This window comes from Culicoides brevitarsis, chromosome 3 (assembly GCF_036172545.1).
Source record: "Culicoides brevitarsis isolate CSIRO-B50_1 chromosome 3, AGI_CSIRO_Cbre_v1, whole genome shotgun sequence".
Classification (NCBI taxonomy): domain Eukaryota; kingdom Metazoa; phylum Arthropoda; class Insecta; order Diptera; family Ceratopogonidae; genus Culicoides; species Culicoides brevitarsis.
In genome coordinates this window covers 11272992-11293378 of record NC_087087.1, presented here as the reverse complement: position 1 = coordinate 11293378, position 20387 = coordinate 11272992, and the positions used below count along the sequence as shown (strand labels likewise).

Below are 20387 nucleotides of genomic sequence, written 5' to 3'. Positions count from 1 at the left end.
CAATTTTCATTCCTTTTTAATCCTATTAATTTTTTGTTGTTTGATTTTTTTTCGTCTCTTTTAGTATTTTATTTTGCTAGGACGAAAGAAGGACAAGATAGAACGAAAAACGAAATGACATTATCTTGATTTAATTGAACTTTAGTCGGATTTCGAGACAGTAGATGTCTGATAAAAAAAAAGTTTTTTTTTGGTTTAAGATTTTTTTTCTATTTTTTCTTAAAAGAGAAAAAATCACATTTCCTTATTTTCTATTTGCACATTTTATTTATTTTATTCAAACATGTCTCAATAATAATGTAAATAATCGCATAGAAGCGAACAGTGACTGAACCAACAAATTTCCATTTGAAAACATTCCACAGACTCCGCATGCCAAGTGCCATGCAAATAACATAAATCTGTGGGCTTTGTAATTTATTTTAAAATGTGTTTCGAGAAAAATGTCATCAGAGACTCTCAGAACAAACAATGGATATGATAGCGAAGGTGAAATAAAGTCAGAGGCGTAAAAAATATAAAGTTAGAATATTCAAAAGGAATTATTTTTAAAATGTGACTTGGGGTCGTAAAAAACTTTTTATAACCTCAAAGTAGAAACTTTAATTTTCTTATGGCCTCAGGGCCTCTTTTAAAAATTTAGAGATTTTAGCAAAATTTTCAATTTTTTAGTATTAATTCGAGAAAAATTAAAGAATTTCTCACTGGGTAAAGTTTAGATCAAAATTTCATGCATAGATGGCAGCACTTTCTTCAAAAATTTCTTTTTAGATTTTTTTAAATTTATTTTTATTCTTTTTCGTAAAAATCTAAAATTTTTAAAATTTTATTATTAAAAAAATTTAATTTTTAAAAACTCAGAAAAAATTAGTATTCCCAATGTCAAAATTTTTTTAAAAAAAGACTTAAAAAGCACTTGTGGGATTTTTTAAATATTTTTTGCTTAATTTTATTTATCTAAAATGTGTTTCTTTAAAAATTTTAAGAAAAATTTTGAATCAAAAAAATTATAAGTTTAAAAAAAATAATTAATTTATAAAAAAATAGAAAAAATTAAGAAAATTATTTCCAATTTGTCGAGAAAAAATATTTAAATTTCGAAAAGACTCGAAAAACTTGTGCAATGGCTTAACTTTTTCAACTTGACTTAAAATGCGCGTAGTTAACATAAAAAAAATTTTTTTTTATTTTTTTATTTTATTTGAGCAAAAAAAAAAGAGCAAAAAAAAAATTTTATTTTTTGCCAAAACTAAAGTTAGTTAAAAAAAAACAGAAAAGTAGTTTTTTAAAAAAAAATTTTCAAAAGTAAAAGCTTTTTCGAAAATTATTTTTAATTGAAGTGCTGCCATCTATATCAAAATCCCGAAAGCTTTGATCTAAAATCATTAAAATTTGAGGTTATATCAAGATCCTTAAACAAAAAATGGTTTGTTGATATAAAAAATCTATCCTTAACAGCCTTCAACCGTTTCACTTTTTAATCCGCGACTGCACCATATCGCGTCTTCGCCGAAGGCTATTTCCCGCCTTTTTCACAATAATTCAATTTTTCCACTTAAGCTCGTCGGGTGACTTTCAATCTGTCAGAAAAATCAATCATCTTAAGTGCTCTTCGTCTTTTTTAAAACTCGAACCATAAGTTCACTTTGCCCCTCGTCATGTGTGCGAAAGGCAAATATTTATGAAATATGAACCAAAATGAACAAAGGAATGTCGTCTCTCGAAACATGTAAAGAAAAATATTTTCTCTTTATCAATAAAAAACATGTTGTTGTTCTGATGGGGAGGCAAGCACAAACAAATACAAACAAAAAAACGAAAGGTAGAGAGCAAAAAAATGCCAAAGGCAATCCAAATTCACACAAAGTTAGCAAATGTGGCAAAAAAAATGTGTGAACTTGTGCAAGGTAAAAAAAATCTAAACAACACTCGTGATTCTACAAAAAAATGAAAAAAAAAGTGAATGCGATTTTCACACCTGTTTTTTGTATGAAACACTCATAAATTTATCAAAGAATGATGAATTTTCTTTTATTTATTTTTTTTTGTAACAAAACGACCACTAAAGAAAAATATTTGCTCAAAAAATTTTTTATTGTATTTTTTTCAGGCTAACGAGTCGGATGTGAAGGCGCTTCATCCACTGGCAACAGCGCATCGCCCAAAGAACTACGATCACTCAAAGACTCACAACCCAATTAAGCAACTGCGGAACATGATGTCGACACCAAATAGAGGTTCGTACTTTTTAATTAAAAAAACAAAAAAAAAAACGAGAAAATATAATTAAATGGATTCATTTCGTTCTGAATTTTAATAACAACAATAATCAGGATGATGATGATGATGAGTGAAATGAATATATGCAAGAATGCGGCTTATGTGTTTAATTAATGCATTTGTGTTTGATGGAGTTTTGCGTGTTTGTGCCTATCGTATGTGTGAAAAAGTTCGTACGTGATTTTATTAAAAGACTGTTTCTAAGGAACATCGCGCAAGACAATTAAAACTTTTTAATTTGAAGTTACTCGTGTTATTTTCTCATGTTTTAAATTACTAAATTGTAATTATTTTATGGAAATGTGGGTAATAAAAAGTTAGATCATTGATTAACAGGCAAGTGTACGGGTTTAGTAACAAAGTAGAAAGTAAACTTTGTGAGTTTTCGATAAAAAAAAGTTTTTCGTATGAATAAAAAATCATGTTTTTGATTTGATATTTTTTAACATGCTTTGGTCAAGTTTTTTGTGGCTTTTTAATTTAGTTATTTAACTTTTAAATTTTATTTTAAATTTTTAAATCTTTTTGATTTAATTTTTTTTAATTAACTTAATTTTATAATTTAAATTTTTACGAATTTAAATTTATATAGAGTAGTGTTATGTAGAATTTAGGAATATTTCAATCATCCTTCTAAACCACTATGAGTTTCAACGAAGCCATCGCCGTGGCCATGAACCTAAATGAAGCTGATCAATACCGGCTGGTTCAGCTTTTGCTGCTGATCAGTAAAACGAACTTCAATACGCTAAAACAATGCAGGTAATGGAGGAAGCAGGCCTTTAAACCCCGAGGACCTAAAAGCCGAGATCAACCGACAGAGAGGTCTACGCAGTCGACAGTCAAATACTGTACTTCATTACGCCGCAATACGCTTGCCAATTTGAATGTCTTTTAAATTGACTGAACTCTGTTATTTGAAATGAGATCAATCTTTGGTTTAAGTTAAAATTCGTAAATCCTATCTTTTTTAATTTTTACCCTTCAATGATATGAATTTTGACTAAAAAGATCCTCTAGTATGTATAAAAATTCAATTAATTTATTTAATAATACTCTATCAATGTTAGAATGTGAGAATTTTCATTTAACAATTTATGGTATTTTTGTTTTGTTGTTTTTTTATTGGTTATCATACCAATACCTGATTTGATTTCAAGTTTAAGACGTTTTGATATTTTTAAGATTGCTATAATTTTTTCAAGAAATTCAATGTCCATGCTGTGATCTATTTTAAGGTATTTTAAGTTTTTATGATCTTTTACAATTTCTATAATGTCATTTTTGGAAATCCATTCACTAAGAAATTCGGCATGTTCCAATTTTTTCAGCTTTTCTAAGTTTTTTAGACCAGTTTCTGGCAGATCCATGAAATTCAATGATAATGACTTTAAATTTGTTAGTTTTGAAACAGAGTTTATGATATTTCGATGAAACCATGACAATTCTAACTGTTCAATAATTTTTTTGTGATTAAGATTTTCCATCAACAAGTCAAATTCTCTTATTATTGTTGTAAATTCACGTGATCCCCCACATATAGATAATCGTTTCAAGTTTGGCATCTCACCGAAGCAGCTAATTTTGACATCTGAGTCAGATTTTACAGAAAACTCTAAATCTTCAAGACTTGTCAAATTATGAGTGATAAAGTTAATAAAATCGTTGTTCATGTGAAAGCTCTGCTTAACATTTAATTTCTTCAATGTTAAATTATTCTTCAACATTTCTTTCGGTTTGATGCTGGAACATTTAATTACACTCAATGATTGCAAGTTTTTGATATGCTTGAAAAAATCTTCATTAATCCCATTGTTATAGTAAATCGATAAATTTTCAAGTTTATCAGCTCCAGCAAAGCATTCGCCTAATTCATTGTTAAAAATACAATCGGTTAAGATGATGGACTTCAAATTTTTAACCACAAAAGTCAATTCATTCAAGATATCCGTAGAGCGCAATGTACATCTATAAACGTTTAAGGATTCCAATTTAGGACATAATTGGTGTATTAGCTCAAATAACGTAAGATTTGGAATGTCAAGTATTCCTCGATTTATAACGAGAGATTTAACTGAAGGTCCTACAAATGCTAATGTTTCATGTATTTTTTCCGACTCCCATCTAGTACCGGAAATTGATTGAAACTCAAAACTGTGAATTTTTCTTCGGATCTCATCGATGAAATAATCAAAGCGTCGACAAACACCGTATAGGCGTAAAAGTTCATGAGGCTGGAGGAACTTTAAAATCTCACGTAAACAATCGTCATTTAAAACTGAAAATAAAAGTTAATTTTAAACAAAATATTCAAACATTTTAAAAAAAAACTTACCATCCATCATTTGACGAAAAAAAAACGAAAATAAAAAAAACTTTGTTAGTTTATTCTATCTTAATTTCACGAATTATTCTAGTTCTTTCACTTTTTCTCGAGTCATAAATCAATAATTTTTTATCTAAACTGAATTTAAAGGAATTTCATGTTGATTTTTATTAAAAATTACCAAAAAATCGTAATTTAGCCGGCAAATCTAAATCAAAACAATAAAATGTCAACTTAACCGTGTTGCCAACTCCGTCACTCAAAATGACACTTCCAACCACCCAGCTACCAATAATTTGTAAATTTAATGAATGCACGATCAGAAAGCCTCAAAGTCATTAAATCGTTCAAAAAATGCGGGAAAATTTTGTATTCAAAGCATCACTTTGGCAATATTTCGACCCATTTTCTCGCACCCGAAAATTATGTACTTGTTTGAAACCTTTCTTATATGAGCTTTTATCAACATTAACACCAACAACAAAAAAAAAACGAACAAATGAATTATGGGGTTAACAAAAAGTAATTGCTTTCTACTTGATTAATGAGCGTACATGTGTGTGTGCGTGTTAAATGACGAGAAGCTTATTAAATAAGACCGTAAGACGAAATTTTTTCATTTCTCTGAGGCGCAAATTAATTTGGAATGTTTATTACGGCTATTATTAAAATATGGTGAAACAACAGCAACGAAAAATAAAAAAAAAATTAATGATCATTATGTAAGAGACCGAATCGGTGATTCAGCAAAATTCAGGAGCAATTAAAGCGATGCATGGAAATAACTTTAAAACCGCTTTGTCACTCGAAAAATTTTCAAATTATGCAATAAATATTAAAAGCTCTATTCTTCAATGTTGAAAGTGTGGTTCACAGTGGGCTTAAATTGAAATTTCGAATCCATTTTTTTTTTCTGAAAAAAAGTTTTCAATCGAAAGCTTGAATTTTGCTATGAGATGAAATTTAATGCACGGTGGTCGAAAAACAAGAAAATAATAAAAGTGAGAAAAATACAAAAACTAGAATTTTTCATTAGTGACCAAAAATTCGTATTTTATAAAGGCAATTTCACAAATTTCGACGAAAACCAAAGAAAAAAGCTTTATAAAATAATATTTTTTCAGTTTTGTGAATTTTGGCCCAATTTTTTGGGCACGGTGGTCTATAAATGAAAAAATTGATCAAAACTAAGATAAAATGTAAAAAAAGGAGAAATTAATAGAGAAAAACAGTTCAAATAAACAAAAAAATAAATTTTTATAAAAATAAAAATAATTTTTTTTTTTTTATTTTCGTATTAAATAATTTATTTTGTAAATTCATTAAAAATATACGAAAAACATAAAAAAATAATTAAAAATGTACTTTTGCTGATTTAAATTGTTTTTTTTTTTATAAATTTTAATTTTTATTTTTTGTAAGTTTTTGATCAATTTTTTTTCAATTTTAGACCACTGTGCGTTTTTAATTTAATTAATTTAATTTTTTTTATTTTTTTTAAATTTAATTTAATTTTTTAAAAATCATTTTGAGACGATCTTGAGATAAAAAAAATTAATTTTAATAAAATTATTATTATATTAATTAATTAATTAAAATAAATAAATAAAATAATTAATAAATTTTTTAAATATTTTTTTTTATTATTTTTTCATTTTTCGACCATAGTTCTATTAAAAATAAATAAAATTAACTTAAAAAAAATTAATTTAATTAAATATTTAAAAAAATTAATAATGAATTAAGAAAAAAAAATTTTTTTTTAAAATTATAGGCTCCAAAAATAAATTTTGGGCCCACTGTGCATCTCGTCGCAATTCATTGAAATTCCATTCGTCTAACATTTTACAACTTTCATAAATTTTAGCTGCAATTTCCATTTATTTATTCATCGTTTCTCTTCTCGCAAAAATGTTGTTTGGCAGGCAAACTGAAGCGAGTGAAGTAATGCAATTTCGAGAAGGCTTAGAAATTAAGGTAATCTAATTTATGTTGTGGTTGCGTGCATCAACTTCTTCCTTTACTGCATTTCGTGTGAAAATGAACAAAAACTGGAGGAAATTCGGTTAAAATGGGACAGATGTGTTACGTTTTCGCTAAAAAAACTTTTTTTTTTTCAACAAAATTCATTAAAAATTCAAAAAATTTACATTTTTTGAGGTCACAAGGCCAAAATTCTCGCATTTTTACACCTTTTTTGGCAGGTAACGTCTAAATTATCACAAAATTCGTGCCCCATTTAAATATTTGATCGCACCATATTTCACTCCGGTTACATTGAAATATCATTAAGAGCTTGTGCCGCAAGACGTGTGTGTGTGTGTGTTGCAAAAAACCCGGAAATAGTTTTAAAATGAAGTGTACGAACGAAATATCTCAATTAAATGAAAATTTTCGTGGTTTCGACTGAAATTTGGTTTTTCTTTCTTCTGTATTTTCAGGTGAACCGTACGACGTGGGAAGTTACGGCTTCGAAATCCATCCGCACGGAAACTATGATAATAATTTTGACGTAGATACGCGCTACCACGGAGAATCCTACTTAGACAAATATGACAATAATAGAAAGCCATTTGAAAAGCTGAGAGAGTCACACAGGTAAATTAATTTTTAAAAAAATATTTAATGAGAAAATGAACATTTGTGCAGTAACGAAGCAACAGAAAATTATAATATCGATAACATGCAAATAAGCTTTGTTAATAATTGAGTAGATTTGAAGTTAAATCGCATGACATCAAAGAATTTGAGGCAAAAGTGCATCGAAAATTTGATAAATGGTTGAAAATTGTCAATTTTGTGTTTAAAATTTTATAAATCAATTTTTTGTTAAATTTTTGATGGATGTTACTTTCAGTTTTTCAGAGCTTTTAGAAATAATTTTCATTTTATGACTATAAAAAATTAAAAATTTATTTAAAAGGAAGAAATGGTTCCTTAAAAAATAGTAAAAAATTTAAGTCTCGTAGTCCAAAATGTGAAAAATTATTTTTTTGCATTTCTGAAGCCATTTAAGGCTTACGAGTACAGGTTTTATGAAAAATGATTTACTTGAGACGTCAAAAAAATTTTAATGAAATTTTTTTTTTTTGTTAATAACTTAAGCTAAGCTTTGATTTTAAGTCGATTTTTAGACAATTTTTCACAAATTCGAGATTTTTCAAAAATTAAGTCATTTTTTTTTTTTTAATTTCAATTAATTAATTATTTTATTTTTAATAATTAATTATTTATTTAAATATTTTTTTTATAATAAAACCAATTTTAATCATTACTTCAGAAAAGTCAAAAATTTGATCTTCCTTGAAATTTGAATTTTTAACCCTTTCCTGTAGAAACATTTTTTGAAATATTTTTTTTTAAATTTTTTGGACAACTTTAAAATTTTATAGTATTTTAGACAATTTAATTTTTAAATTAAATTTCGACTTAAATCTTCAAAATTTACAAAAAAAAAAAATAAAAAAAAAATATTTTATTTTATTTAGCAGTGCCAAGTTCTGGCAGAAAAGTCATTTAGGTACAACTTTTATTTTTAATATTTTTGAAAAATTTTTTTTATGAATTTTTAGAATAATTTTTAAATATTAGAGGAACTATCCTTGTGTTAAATGTTTAAAAAATATTTTTCCAAAATTTTGAAATATTTTAAAACTTTCAAAAATCTTATTTTCTTGTCTTCTGAGTTAAAAATTTTTCATTGAAATCGTTCAAATGTCTCTAAGTTTCTCCAATTAAGCACTTAAGTATCTCACTCAATCGTATAAATTTTCTGGTCCATTTCTCTAATGATGTCAAATACCCCTTAATTGTCTTACTTTCTCTTCCTCGATTCCTCTCAACTCGCAATCCATTCAATAAATGACAAATTATCATAATTATCAACAAAAAAATAAAACGAAGCAATACAAAGAAAAAGACAATAAAAAGCCATTCCATGGAACAAAATTCCAATTATTTGTCTTTTTCTTTTGTTCTCCCTCATTGATTCTAAAATCGGTGTCCTTTGAGAGACTTTTATTATTAAATAAAATTCTTTTCCATTTGTCAGTCTTCAAGAGAAATTTATCTATTAAAGTTTTTATTTTTTTTAAACAAAATGTGAACAATTTTCGCCGTACGTAAGGTCAGGGTTCAATTACGAAGCATGTTGACATGACACTTGAAAGAGCCTATAGAAGCGAATAGAAAGAATATTATATTTTATAAAATTTATTTTATTTTAGTTTGTTTTATCTGACGGCATTCATAAAAGCCTTGTGTTTGAATTAGAGGACTGTCATGTAATTTTGTACCATTAAATAAGTGTTTTGAATTTGCAAAATGTGCACTGGGATTTTATCCTTTATTAACTAAAAACCATAAATTTTGTAGGAATTTGTTGTTTTTTAAACAAATATTGAATCCCAGTGAACATTTCAAATACTTAAGATAAAATTTAATACTAAAATGTAAGAAATTTATCATATTAAAATTAACAGATAAAATCTAAAACCTTTCATTTTTTAAACAATTCAAAATGTATACTGGGATTTGTTAAATTTTGTTTGTTAACGATCAGCTGATCGAAAAATTTTTATTTGATCTTTAATTGCAAACCTACTGTTCGTTTAAAATTAAAGGAGTCCCAATGCATATTTTGAAAATCTCATTCTAAAGAAATACTTTTGTTTTAGTTAATCGGTACTAAAATGATAAACATAAACATAAAAAAATACTCTAAGCATAAAAAATTGTGCACTGGGATTTTTGAGTTTTTAAAAACTTTAAATAATTTGTATGGTACAAAATTCAAAATTAAAAAAAAATATTTAAAAATTTTATGATCTAATAAAAAATAATAAGATCCTATTAAAAAATTATTTTTTTTATTATTTTATTTTAATTTAAAAAGATTAAACCAATTATTTCTTTAAAATACGCCCTGGGATTTACTTATTTGTTAATTTTTCTTTAGGTTTTTTGTCGTTTTTAAAAGTAAGTAAAAAGGTCTAAACGTGTAATTTTGTATTGTTTACATATAATAATTTGAAATCAGCAAAATGTGTACTGGGATTTACTCATTTGTTAAAATTTTCTCAGGTTATTTGAGAAATAAGTAAATCCCAGTGCACATTTTGCAAATTCAAAATTCTTATGTAAAAAATACAAAATTACACGTTTAGACCTCTTTACTTACATCGACGTCAAAAGATGAAACGACAAGACTTTGACATAAAATTAACTTAATCCAAGCATGTTTTTGCAAAAAGGAAAAAAAAGTTGCAGAAGTGCACTAAAAAGAGGACAATATTTACATTGTAACCAGATTTATTCATCAAGCATAAAATAAATATCTTATTCCTCCTTCTTCGTCTTTGCCATAAATCTTCTAGTCACACACAAAATCATATTCAAAAGACACTAAAACTCTTGTTGAATATTTCAAGTGTGTTGCTTGATGAAAATTGCTCAGAGAAAATCTTTTGCTTTCGACAAACAAGATGCATTTGGAAAACAAAAATAAATAAATGATCACAAAACTTGTCTCTCGTTTGAAACAAAGAAACTCTTGATTTGAAGTCAAGTGATTCTTGTGAGTTTCGACATTTTCGAGTCTATTACCGTTTTATTATTATTATGAAGACTTTGAACCAAAACAATAACAATCAAGATGGAAATAACAAACTCTCTCGGCTTGTTTGTTTGTCTTCTTACAAAAATATTTTTGCACTACTTTTATCGATGATGATGATGCGACTGAATGCACTCGTTGCCAAGCCAATCAGATGTAATCTCATTTATCTTTATTTCTTATTTGGCGAACAATCCCCAAAAGAGCGAGTCGAGACAAGCCGTAAATAAATGAGTGCACATTATTATCCCATAACATTTATGGTGACAATTTACCGAAAACCATAACTCCAGTTTTGAACTCGTGCCAAGTGGCGACGAGGAGAAAACTTGTCGATAAAATAAAAAATCAGTAAATCTCACGTAAAAAGACGTGGTTTTGTAAGAATTGTACAAGAATAAATGAAAAAAAAAATGGAGAAGGATCAACCTAAATTTTATTCATGATTGCATAATTTATGTGTTTATTTGCAATGTGAAGCAGGTTTTATTTATTTATTTGTTGAATCCGTTTCCACATTTTATTCAGATTTTCTGTCGTTCGTTCGGCTTTTATTTATTTATATTTTATGCTTTTTGTCGTCTGTAATTTTGATGCAAAATAAAGGAAAAAGTGATAGAAGATCATTGAAAAAGTTCATTTTTGTGTTTAAAGTGCACTTTGCAATCAATTATGCAGCACGTAGAAGAAATTTTTCTTTGACAAAGTTTCAGGATGATTTTTAAAGGATTTCCTTTATTTTATTAAATTGTGTGATGAATAATTTTTTTAAGTCTTTAAAAGATATTTAAAAAAAAGAAAATATAATTTTAAAATAATGAAAAAAATATAAATAAATTAATAAAATTAAATTTTAATTTTTTTTATTTAAATTTTAAAATAATAAATAAAAAAATTAAATAAACAAAAGTATATTAATATTAATTAATAAATAATAAAAATTAAAACCTTTAAAATCAGTCAAATATTAATTAAATTAATTATTTAAATAAACTTTAAAAATAATAAAATTAAAAATAAAACTAATAAATTTTTTAAATTATTTAATAAAATAAATTAAAATAATAATTTTTTTAAATTTAAGGATTATCCGAATCGTGAAATAAAACTTTAATTTTTACTAATTTTTTAAATTTATTTTTTTTAAACAATCTTTAAAATTTTTTTAGTATTTCAAATATTTCTTCTAAGTAGGTATATATAAGAGCAATTTTAGCTCTTAATTAATTTCAAATCAATTCTCAAGAAATTTATTTTCATCAACATTAAAATTCCCAAAATTCTATGATATAGATTTCTCACAATTCAAGAGACAATCAATTTGTTATTGTTTTATATTATCTTACTGAATTTAATGAAAACAAGTCTAATATCAATAATAATGGATAAATTGAAATTCCAGGAAAATATTTTAATTAAATATATATTTTGAATCAATGTAACAAAGAATCTTTTGTTTTGATTCAAATAGGTCGACACCCTTAACAAGAAATTTTGATCCTTTGGGTATGCAATGAAGGTTACATATCAAAATTTGTGTTTTTTTTTATTGATTTTGATGAAATTTTTAAATTTTTTTTGAAAAAAAAAACTTTCTCATGACTATGACAGATAATTTTGAAAAAAATTCAAAATAAATCGAAAAAAATTGTTACAGTAAAAGCGTTACAAAATTTTATGAACCAATCTTTAAATTTATTTTTTAGTATTTCAAATATTTCTTCTAAGTATATATAAGTGCAATTTTAGCTCTTAATTAATTTCAAATCAATTCTGAAGAAATTTATTTATATCAACATGAAAATTCCCAAAATTCTATGATATAGATTTCTCACAATTCAAGAGACAATCAATTTGTTATTGTTTTATATTATCTTAAAGTATTAAATATGAAAATATAAATATAAATATAAAATAATATAAATATAAATATAAAAATAAATCCAGGAAAATATTTATAACTATAAATATAAATATAATTTATAAATATAAATATAAATATAAATATAAATATAAATATAAATATAAATATAAATATAAATATAAATATAAATATAAATATAAATATAAATATAAATATAAATATAAATATAAATATAAATATAAATATAAATATAAATATAAATATAAATATAAATATAAATATAAATATAAATATAAATATAAATATAAATATAAATATAAATATAAATATAAATATAAATATAAATATAAATATAAATATAAATATAAATATAAATATAAATATAAATATAAATATAAATATAAATATAAATATAAATATAAATATAAATATAAATATAAATATAAATATAAATATAAATATAAATATAAATATAAATATAAATATAAATATAAATATAAATATAAATATAAATATAAATATAAATATAAATATAAATATAAATATAAATATAAATTATAAAAATTAAAAAAAAATTATTAAAATAATAGTTCAATATTATTAAAAATCCTTGCAAAAAAAAGATTGCATGTAAATACCTGATTTTACGTCATTTAAAAATCTTAAAACATTACATTCATGTTCTTTTTTTTGCATAATTGAAATGTTCAGTTCATCCATTCATCTAAAAATACCCAGAAATCCAAAAATAAAAATTCGAAAACAAAATTTAATTAACTTCAACCTACGCTTTCGAGTGTAAAGTAAAGAGAGACACACAATAAGGCTTGTTTTACAATTTACACGAATAACATTTACCATAAAAAAAATGTTTCATTTTTATTTTAGTTCTCTCGTTTCTCCTTCTCTCAGTCTGATAAAGTGCTGGCACATGATACCAAAAATATTCGCACTAAAAAAACGTGCAGTCGTCATTTTTATTGTGCTGAAAAAAAAATTGAGGAACAAAGGAAATGTGCAGTGCTGTCTGTGCCTCTGTGCATTTGTCAGAATGTCAGTCAATCTATTTTTATTGTTGTTCGGAATTGTGGATGACGGGAACGCGGGCGTGCAGTTGCGAACAAAATATTTATGTAAAGCATGCAAATTATTGTTATTCGTCGTTGTAACGTTTCTTATTGTTTTTTTTTCAGACACTGAACGATGAATGAATGAAAAACAGTAGAAAATTCTATTTTTTAATGAAAAATCCCTTTTTTTTAAGTCTGTCCGTTAACTTTTCGCTTCCACGAAAGCTCTTGGTGACTTTTTCAGTTTTTCATTTTCCGTCAGTTGTCAGTTATTTTTTGCGATTCCCTCGCAGGATGTATCAACATTGCTTACATCGCAATGAATGTTATCTTCTATTCTATTATTATTTTTATTGCATTTCGGTTGAAAACGCAAAAAAAAAACAAAAATCCGGTAGAAGTGTTACCTATTCATTGCTTTGAATGAAAATAGAAACAAAAAAAAATGTCCGGAAATTGCATGATGCTTCGGATAGAATTGGGTTGTTACGAATCTTGCATTTCAAAAGTGCCCCAAGCACTGAAAGGAGTCTCTTTCTTGCAAAATGATAACAAGACTTGTAGTTCTTTTTTGTGTCTCAGGCATATTTTGCATTATTCGACTTGTTGTTGTTGTTGTTGCTGCATAAATTTACATTTTATAGAAAATGATGGAAATGTAAAGAAGTACCATCATCATAAAATGTGAACACAATACACGAAAGTGAAGATTGCACATGTAAAAGTTTTGCCCAGTGCACATTTTAAAATGTCTAAGGAGCTCGAGTGACATTCAAAAGTGATTTTTAGGGATTTTTAGTACTTCAAGAATCTTTAATCAGCTTTTTGAGGTTGACAAGTTGACCCAATAGAATTTTAATGGACTTAAATTCTTTCAAATGTGCATTGGGTCATTTTGAAAAATTTTAATTTAAAAAAAAGGATAAAGTTTTTTACTTTTGAAAGTTGCAGATATAATTTTTGATACTCGAAGAGAAAATGAGAAAGATTTACGAGCCCAGTGCACATTCTAAAATGTCTTAAAGTAATTTTTAAAGTTCAAAAGAGTTTTAAAAACCTTTTAATGACTTTTAAAGTCTATAAGAAGTAAATTAATTTTAAAAAATTTGGCCCAATGCAAATTTTGGTAGTATTAGAAAAATTCAAATTTGCATTGGGTCAAATTGAAAATTTTTTATCAAATTTAAAACAAGACTTTTGAAGTTTTTTAATGAAATTTTTGGATGCTCACTGTTCAGTATTAATTCAAAAATATTCATGTTTTACCCAGCGCACATTCGAAACTTCAAACAAATTTTTAGGTTAGTTTTTTTTTTAATTCTATCCAATATTCTCATAAAATCTTTATACTTTCAAAGACGATTTTTTCTTAATTTTTTTAGCTTTTTCTGAAAAAAAAATTAAAATAAAAAACAATCAAATGTTCATTGGGTAAAATTTAAAAGTTTCAATGTGAATTTAGAACAATTTAAATTAATTGAAATTTGCATAAGGTCAATTTTTTAAGCCTTAATTTAACTTGAATTGCCACTAAAAATTACTAAGAGGTCTTAAAAAGTTTCAATATCCTCTTCAAAACTTCATAAAAGCATTTTAGACATTTTGAAATGTGCACTGGGCACAAACTTATTGTTGACAAGTGCAATCTTCACGTCAATCTCCCCAACAACACAAAAAGGAGACATGAAGTAAATTTAGATACAGAACACGCAGACTAGCTTGACACTCTTTACATTTTACAACTTTTACATCAACAAAATACACACAGAGAGAAACCGAGCGACAGGGAGATAAGAATGCAAAATATACACAAATATTGCGCCTTTAGAGAGAAACGACTTCCATATCATTCTGACATTTTTTTTCTGTCTTCTTTTTTTTCGTATCACAGACAGGCGCACAGCAAAAAGTATCGACGCTATGTGCCGGAAGCGAGCAGTAACATCGGCAACAGCGGCAGCAGCAGCGTCATGCACAAAGCTTTACACAAACCCACAATTTCGAGCAGTCAACTGAGCGTGGCGGTGTCTGAGCTCGAGCCTGGCTCGAATGGCAAGCTGGAAATTACGTGTTTGGCAACGATACCGGCTCACGTGGGACCCGGCGAGCAGTATGCCGACTACAAAACGTACTCGGTGAAAAGTAAGTAAATTTTTAGATTTTGTGATAAAAAAAAAAGTATGAACAGTGTAAATGAGACGTAATTACAGATGATCCCATTTTAACGAGAGAAAAAAGTTTGAAAAGTTTTTCGGCTAGATATTTTTAAAAAGTAACACGATACTTTTTTTCGTCGGTTCTGTCATTTGAGCGAAAATTTTGTGATTCAAAATCGATTTTTAAACCTTCATTTACGTCGATGATGATGATAGACCAGAAAATAATAATAATCCGAACGCAAACATTCTCAACCAATATTTATAAAAGTTTTGTGAAAGAAAGTTTTAAACTTTTCTCTCTATTATTTTTCCAACCAAACACCCTCATTCAGTTTTTCGCAGCCAGGTGAAGTTTTGTGTTTTTGTTGTTTTTTTTTCCTACTCGTGAAGGAACTTTTCTAACAAAGCACACACTCACATAAATTATGTAATATGATCATCATCGTCGACGTCATGATAATAATAATAATGAAGCCCGTATCCAACGTGGAAGGTTCGTGTTTGTTTGATTGTTGATACATATGTAAATATGCACACTTGCCACTTTTTGCACAAAGTTTTGCTTAGAAAAAAAAAGTTTACCTTTTTTCTCCCCATTTTTTGCGTTTGCGACACAATCAGCCAACGCTTTTTACACCTACTTTTGATCGAACGTGGAAAATATTGTCGACAATGGAAATGTGTGGGGGTTACTGAGAAACGATGTTTTGTTGATATTTTATAGGGATTTTTATGAAAATAAGGTATTTAAAGAGAATTTTAATAGCTATGATGCATTAGAAATGTTTTTGAAATAATATAAATTGCAGTTTGGAGTTTTGTTTTAAAAATTTTCAAAAGATCTTTCATAATAAACAATTTTTCAACCCATGGCACATTTTATGAATTCTCATTCAAACCATATGATTGTTTATGTTTAGCTGGGATGCTGTCATTGGCAACCCGTTATTGTAGGCCGTTACAAAATTTAAAAATGTTTTCGATTCCATTTAGTTTTTTTAGAAACTCAGAAAAGAATTTATCACTTACACGTAGTAGAGAATGAAATTTTCGATTTTTTTCTACTTGAACTTTAAAAATTTAAAGAGATTTAAATTTTTTACAACAAATTTTAACATTTTTTTTTACTAAAAATTTAAAAAAAAATTTTTATTTTTTTAAATTTTTGAATTTTTTATTTATAACAAAATATCTTAAAATATTATTTTATTTATTTTTAGAATTTTTAATATTTAATTATTTTATTTAAAACTTTATTAATATTTAATAAAAATTAGAAGTTAATAGGAAATAAATAATAATTAACTTCAAAATTATATCATATAAATTATTATTATTTTTTTGAATTTTATTTATTTTTAAAATTTCTATTTAATTTTAAATTTTTTTTTTTTTAATTAAACTTTCTTCACTAATTTTATTAAAAAAAATAAATAAATAAAATTTTTTTGCACAAAAAATATAATAAATTTTTAAAAAAAAAATATAAACTTTTTGAAAATATGAATATATTATTTGAATTTTAATTCATAAATGAATTTTCTTTAAGATTATTTTTTTTAAATAAAAATTAAAAAAATAGTTAATAAAAAAAATTTAAAGGTATTAAAATCTGATTTGTAATATCTACATTTATTAGTTTTATAGTTTAAATTAGTGGACCCATAGACTTCGTTCTACCCAGAAAAAAATTTCTTGTATTTTTTAGCACCCAAAAGTATGTAACGAATTTTAAAAACTTTTTTAAGTTTTTATATTTTTTTTAAATTCAATGTATTTTTTTTTAAACATGTTTTTAGGTTTTAAAATTATTTTTTCATATAATTTTACTTGAAACTTTTCAAAAATCGATTTTATCATGAAAAACTATCATTCTTACTTGATGTATTAAATTAACATTCACAAACCAAGATCAACTTCAGACAGATGTTGATTCCTTTCACTCACTTTTTGTTCCAATTTTCTTTCAAACCACTTTTAATGAAAAAAGAAGGAAAAAAAAGTTTATCAGACAAAAACGGAATGAACTGAATAAAATTTACATATTTAACAAACTCCATAGACCGATTCAAACAATTATTGTCTCGACTTTTTGCCGCAATCCACTCGTTTATCCTTTTGTGCCATCGTCGTCTCCCCGATACAATCAGGCAGAAAAGTTTACAAACAAGTTTGTAGAGGCAGCACAGCAAAAAAAAAACTACAGTAGACCTTTGACACAGATAAAAGTAAATTAATTTAACAAGGCAACATAGTTTTTTTTTCTTGTCAAGGACGAGTTAATCTCGAATTAGGCGGTGGTTCGGAGCGGTATAAATTTTGCCATTATCTCTGGCAGGCTGTCACATAAATTCAATCATTTCCATGCCGATAATGAAGAAAGCCCTTCATCGACATAATTGACAATTTTAAGCATTCAGCTAGTTAGTTTTTACCTTTTCTTCACACGAACGCAACGCAGAACGAAAACTTGTAATTCATGTCATGCAAATAAATTCCACGTAGTGACATAGCAAATCAATTTCCGGTAATGCATATTGAATTTCTATTCATTTCAAATGCCATCGAACCAACAGTCGCTTTATTTAGGTGTAGATTTGAATTGCAAAACGAGATGAATGTCGAATCATTGAAGAATTTTTCATTATATCGCGCCAACCAACGACGACGAAGAGGATGCGTCGCCATGAATGCAAGTGCCAAGTTTTTTGTTGTAATTGAACATGACTGACTGACTCTGACGCTTTCAACAAGTTGAGATGAGATGAATGGCAAAAAAGTAGAACAGCACCATGGTAAAAAGTCGTTTTTAATAAATGTTGTTTGAGGACAAAAAAAAAATCTGGATGATGATGGAAAAAAAGTGTTGATAGCTAAAAGTGAAAAGTGAAGTATGTTCAACGCCATCAGCTAATTGCCAATTGATCACCTGATGATGTTCTTCGGTTATTAACGTGTCAGATTTTTTTGATGTTAGTGTTAGCTGGGTGTGAGTTATTGAAGTTGGCAACACTGTCAAAGGATTTATTTATTAGTTTTAAATTTATAAAGTTTTTATTCTTTTCCAAATAATATTTTCAGGAACTCTGTGTCCCAAGAATTTTTTTTTTTTTTGTAAAAAAAATTTTTTTTTTTTTAAAAAATATTTTTTGAATAGCATTTTAATTATTTTTTCGATGGTTTTTCTTTATGATTTTTACTAATTTATAATTTAAATTATTAAAAATAATTTTTAATAATAATTAAATATTTTTTAAAAATTTGTTTAAATTTTATTTTATTTTTTAATTAGAATTCATAATATAATAATAATTTATAATTTTATAAAAATTTATTATATTTTTAAAATATTTTATTTATTTATTTTTTTTAAATAAAATTTTTTATAATTAAAAAAAAAAATAAAAAAAAAATAATTATTTATATGATATATTTTTTAATTATTATTTATTAAACTATTTCAACTGCCTCTTAATTTTTATTAAATATTAATAAAATATTAAATAAAATAATATAATTAAATATTAATAAAAATTCTAAAAAATAAATAAATAGTATTTTTAATATTTTTATTTATTTTTTAGAGTTTTTAATTTTGTCGTTTTAATAATTTTCTAATAAATTTTTGATTTTAAATATATTCTTTTTAATTTTCACTAAAAATCATGTTCTCAAGCAGTTTTAGTAAATTATTCTTCATGACTGGTCATTACATAACTTTTCCTGTTCCATTCATCCATCATTATAATCAGAAAAAAACTCATTACTCTCCTCGGGAATCCCTTTTAGAAATATCTTAATTTTCTGCATTCATAATCTGTGCGGAAAATGAGTTTCTGTCTTCTCCACACGGAAATCGAAGGAAGACCAGCAGAAAAAAAGCGAAGAGAATTAAGAGTAATAAAATCCATGCAGAAGAAAAAACAAATAAAAGAGAAACGATCGCTAGCAGCAGCAGGCAGAATCATTAATCATCGTGATTTTATCTGGTTTTCCTCTATTTTCTCCCTGGTTACTCGCTCTGATTCGCGACCAGTTACGCGGCATTTACATTGTTCATATACAAATAAAATAAATATTCATCCGCCGCCGTTTTATGGGGCAATTTTGTTTTAATTTTATTTTATTACGCGATTTGTGTGTTTGGCGCGAAAAACAAACTAAACATGATTTTTTTTTCTGTCTTTTCAGTCGAGATAGAGAAACCCGAATTAACATCGACATTGCCATCGATGAGTGGACCAGCTGCGTCAATTGGAAATGGGGCACAAGCGAATGGCAACGGCAACAATAATGGCGGTAACAATAACGGTGGCAATGCCATGCCCGTAAGTAAATCATTTTCCATGCGTAATCAAATCGCATTTGTTTGCTTGCCAACTATCCTCCTGAGTTTATATCGCTTCACGTTCTACTCGTACACGATATAGACAATTTCCGCACACATTTTCCCCAAAAAAACATTAACCGGAGAAAAATATTCTGATTTATACTTGTTTAAACTCAAATTGGATGTAAATAAATTTAATTACTAATTATCATTAAATTATTATGAAGCAGAAGAAGAAGAACAATTGTGACTAAAAATAATAATAATAATTAAAAACTAAATTAATTAAGAAGAAACTTAAATCAATTAGAAGAAAAAATATTTTTTCTATAGATAAGGAGAGATAACAAAAAAAATATTTATAAAAAAATAAAATAAAACAAAAATAGGAACGATTATCAAATTGAAGCAAAGAATCTTTGTAAATAAATAAATTCAATGTATTTTTTGTATAAAAAAAATTGAACAAAAAAAAAATGGACGTACTCACTGATAAATTAAAAAAAAATATATTTAATTATAAAAAAATTTATTAAAAAAAATTATATGAACTTGTTGCATAAAAAAAGTAACTGTTAATGATGTGCTGCTAGTTGAGTTTTGATCATTACCGAACCATTATGTCTCGTAAAAGTTTATATTTGATTATGTTATGAATGATGATGATGATGGGAATTGTTAATAATAATAAAAAAAAATGGAGGAAGTAAAAGTTTGCAATTGAAGCTATCCTTCGTTGTACTA

The 20387-nt window shown here is 25.8% G+C and overlaps 2 protein-coding genes across 2 annotated transcripts in view; one reads left to right on the top strand and one right to left on the bottom strand.

Annotated features, from left to right (window-relative positions):
* The window catches only part of LOC134834407 (uncharacterized), an 88306-nt gene extending 68545 nt beyond the window's left edge, over positions 1-19761 (top strand). Inside the window, exons 6-9 of the mRNA XM_063849054.1 lie at positions 2111-2237; positions 7048-7204; positions 15046-15296; positions 19505-19761. Of these exons, the coding sequence (XP_063705124.1) occupies positions 2111-2237; positions 7048-7204; positions 15046-15296; positions 19505-19743 (774 nt within the window). The 3' untranslated portion in view covers positions 19744-19761. The remainder of the gene's footprint in view (positions 1-2110; positions 2238-7047; positions 7205-15045; positions 15297-19504) is intronic.
* LOC134833300 (uncharacterized) lies at positions 3327-4962 on the bottom strand. The gene is made up of 2 exons (XM_063847578.1): positions 4616-4962; positions 3327-4558 (listed from the first exon to the last, which is right to left on the bottom strand). Exons 1-2 carry the CDS (start codon positions 4623-4625, stop codon positions 3327-3329), a joined length of 1242 nt encoding a protein of 413 aa, XP_063703648.1. The 5' UTR covers positions 4626-4962.
* Positions 19762-20387: the final 626 nt, after the last annotated feature.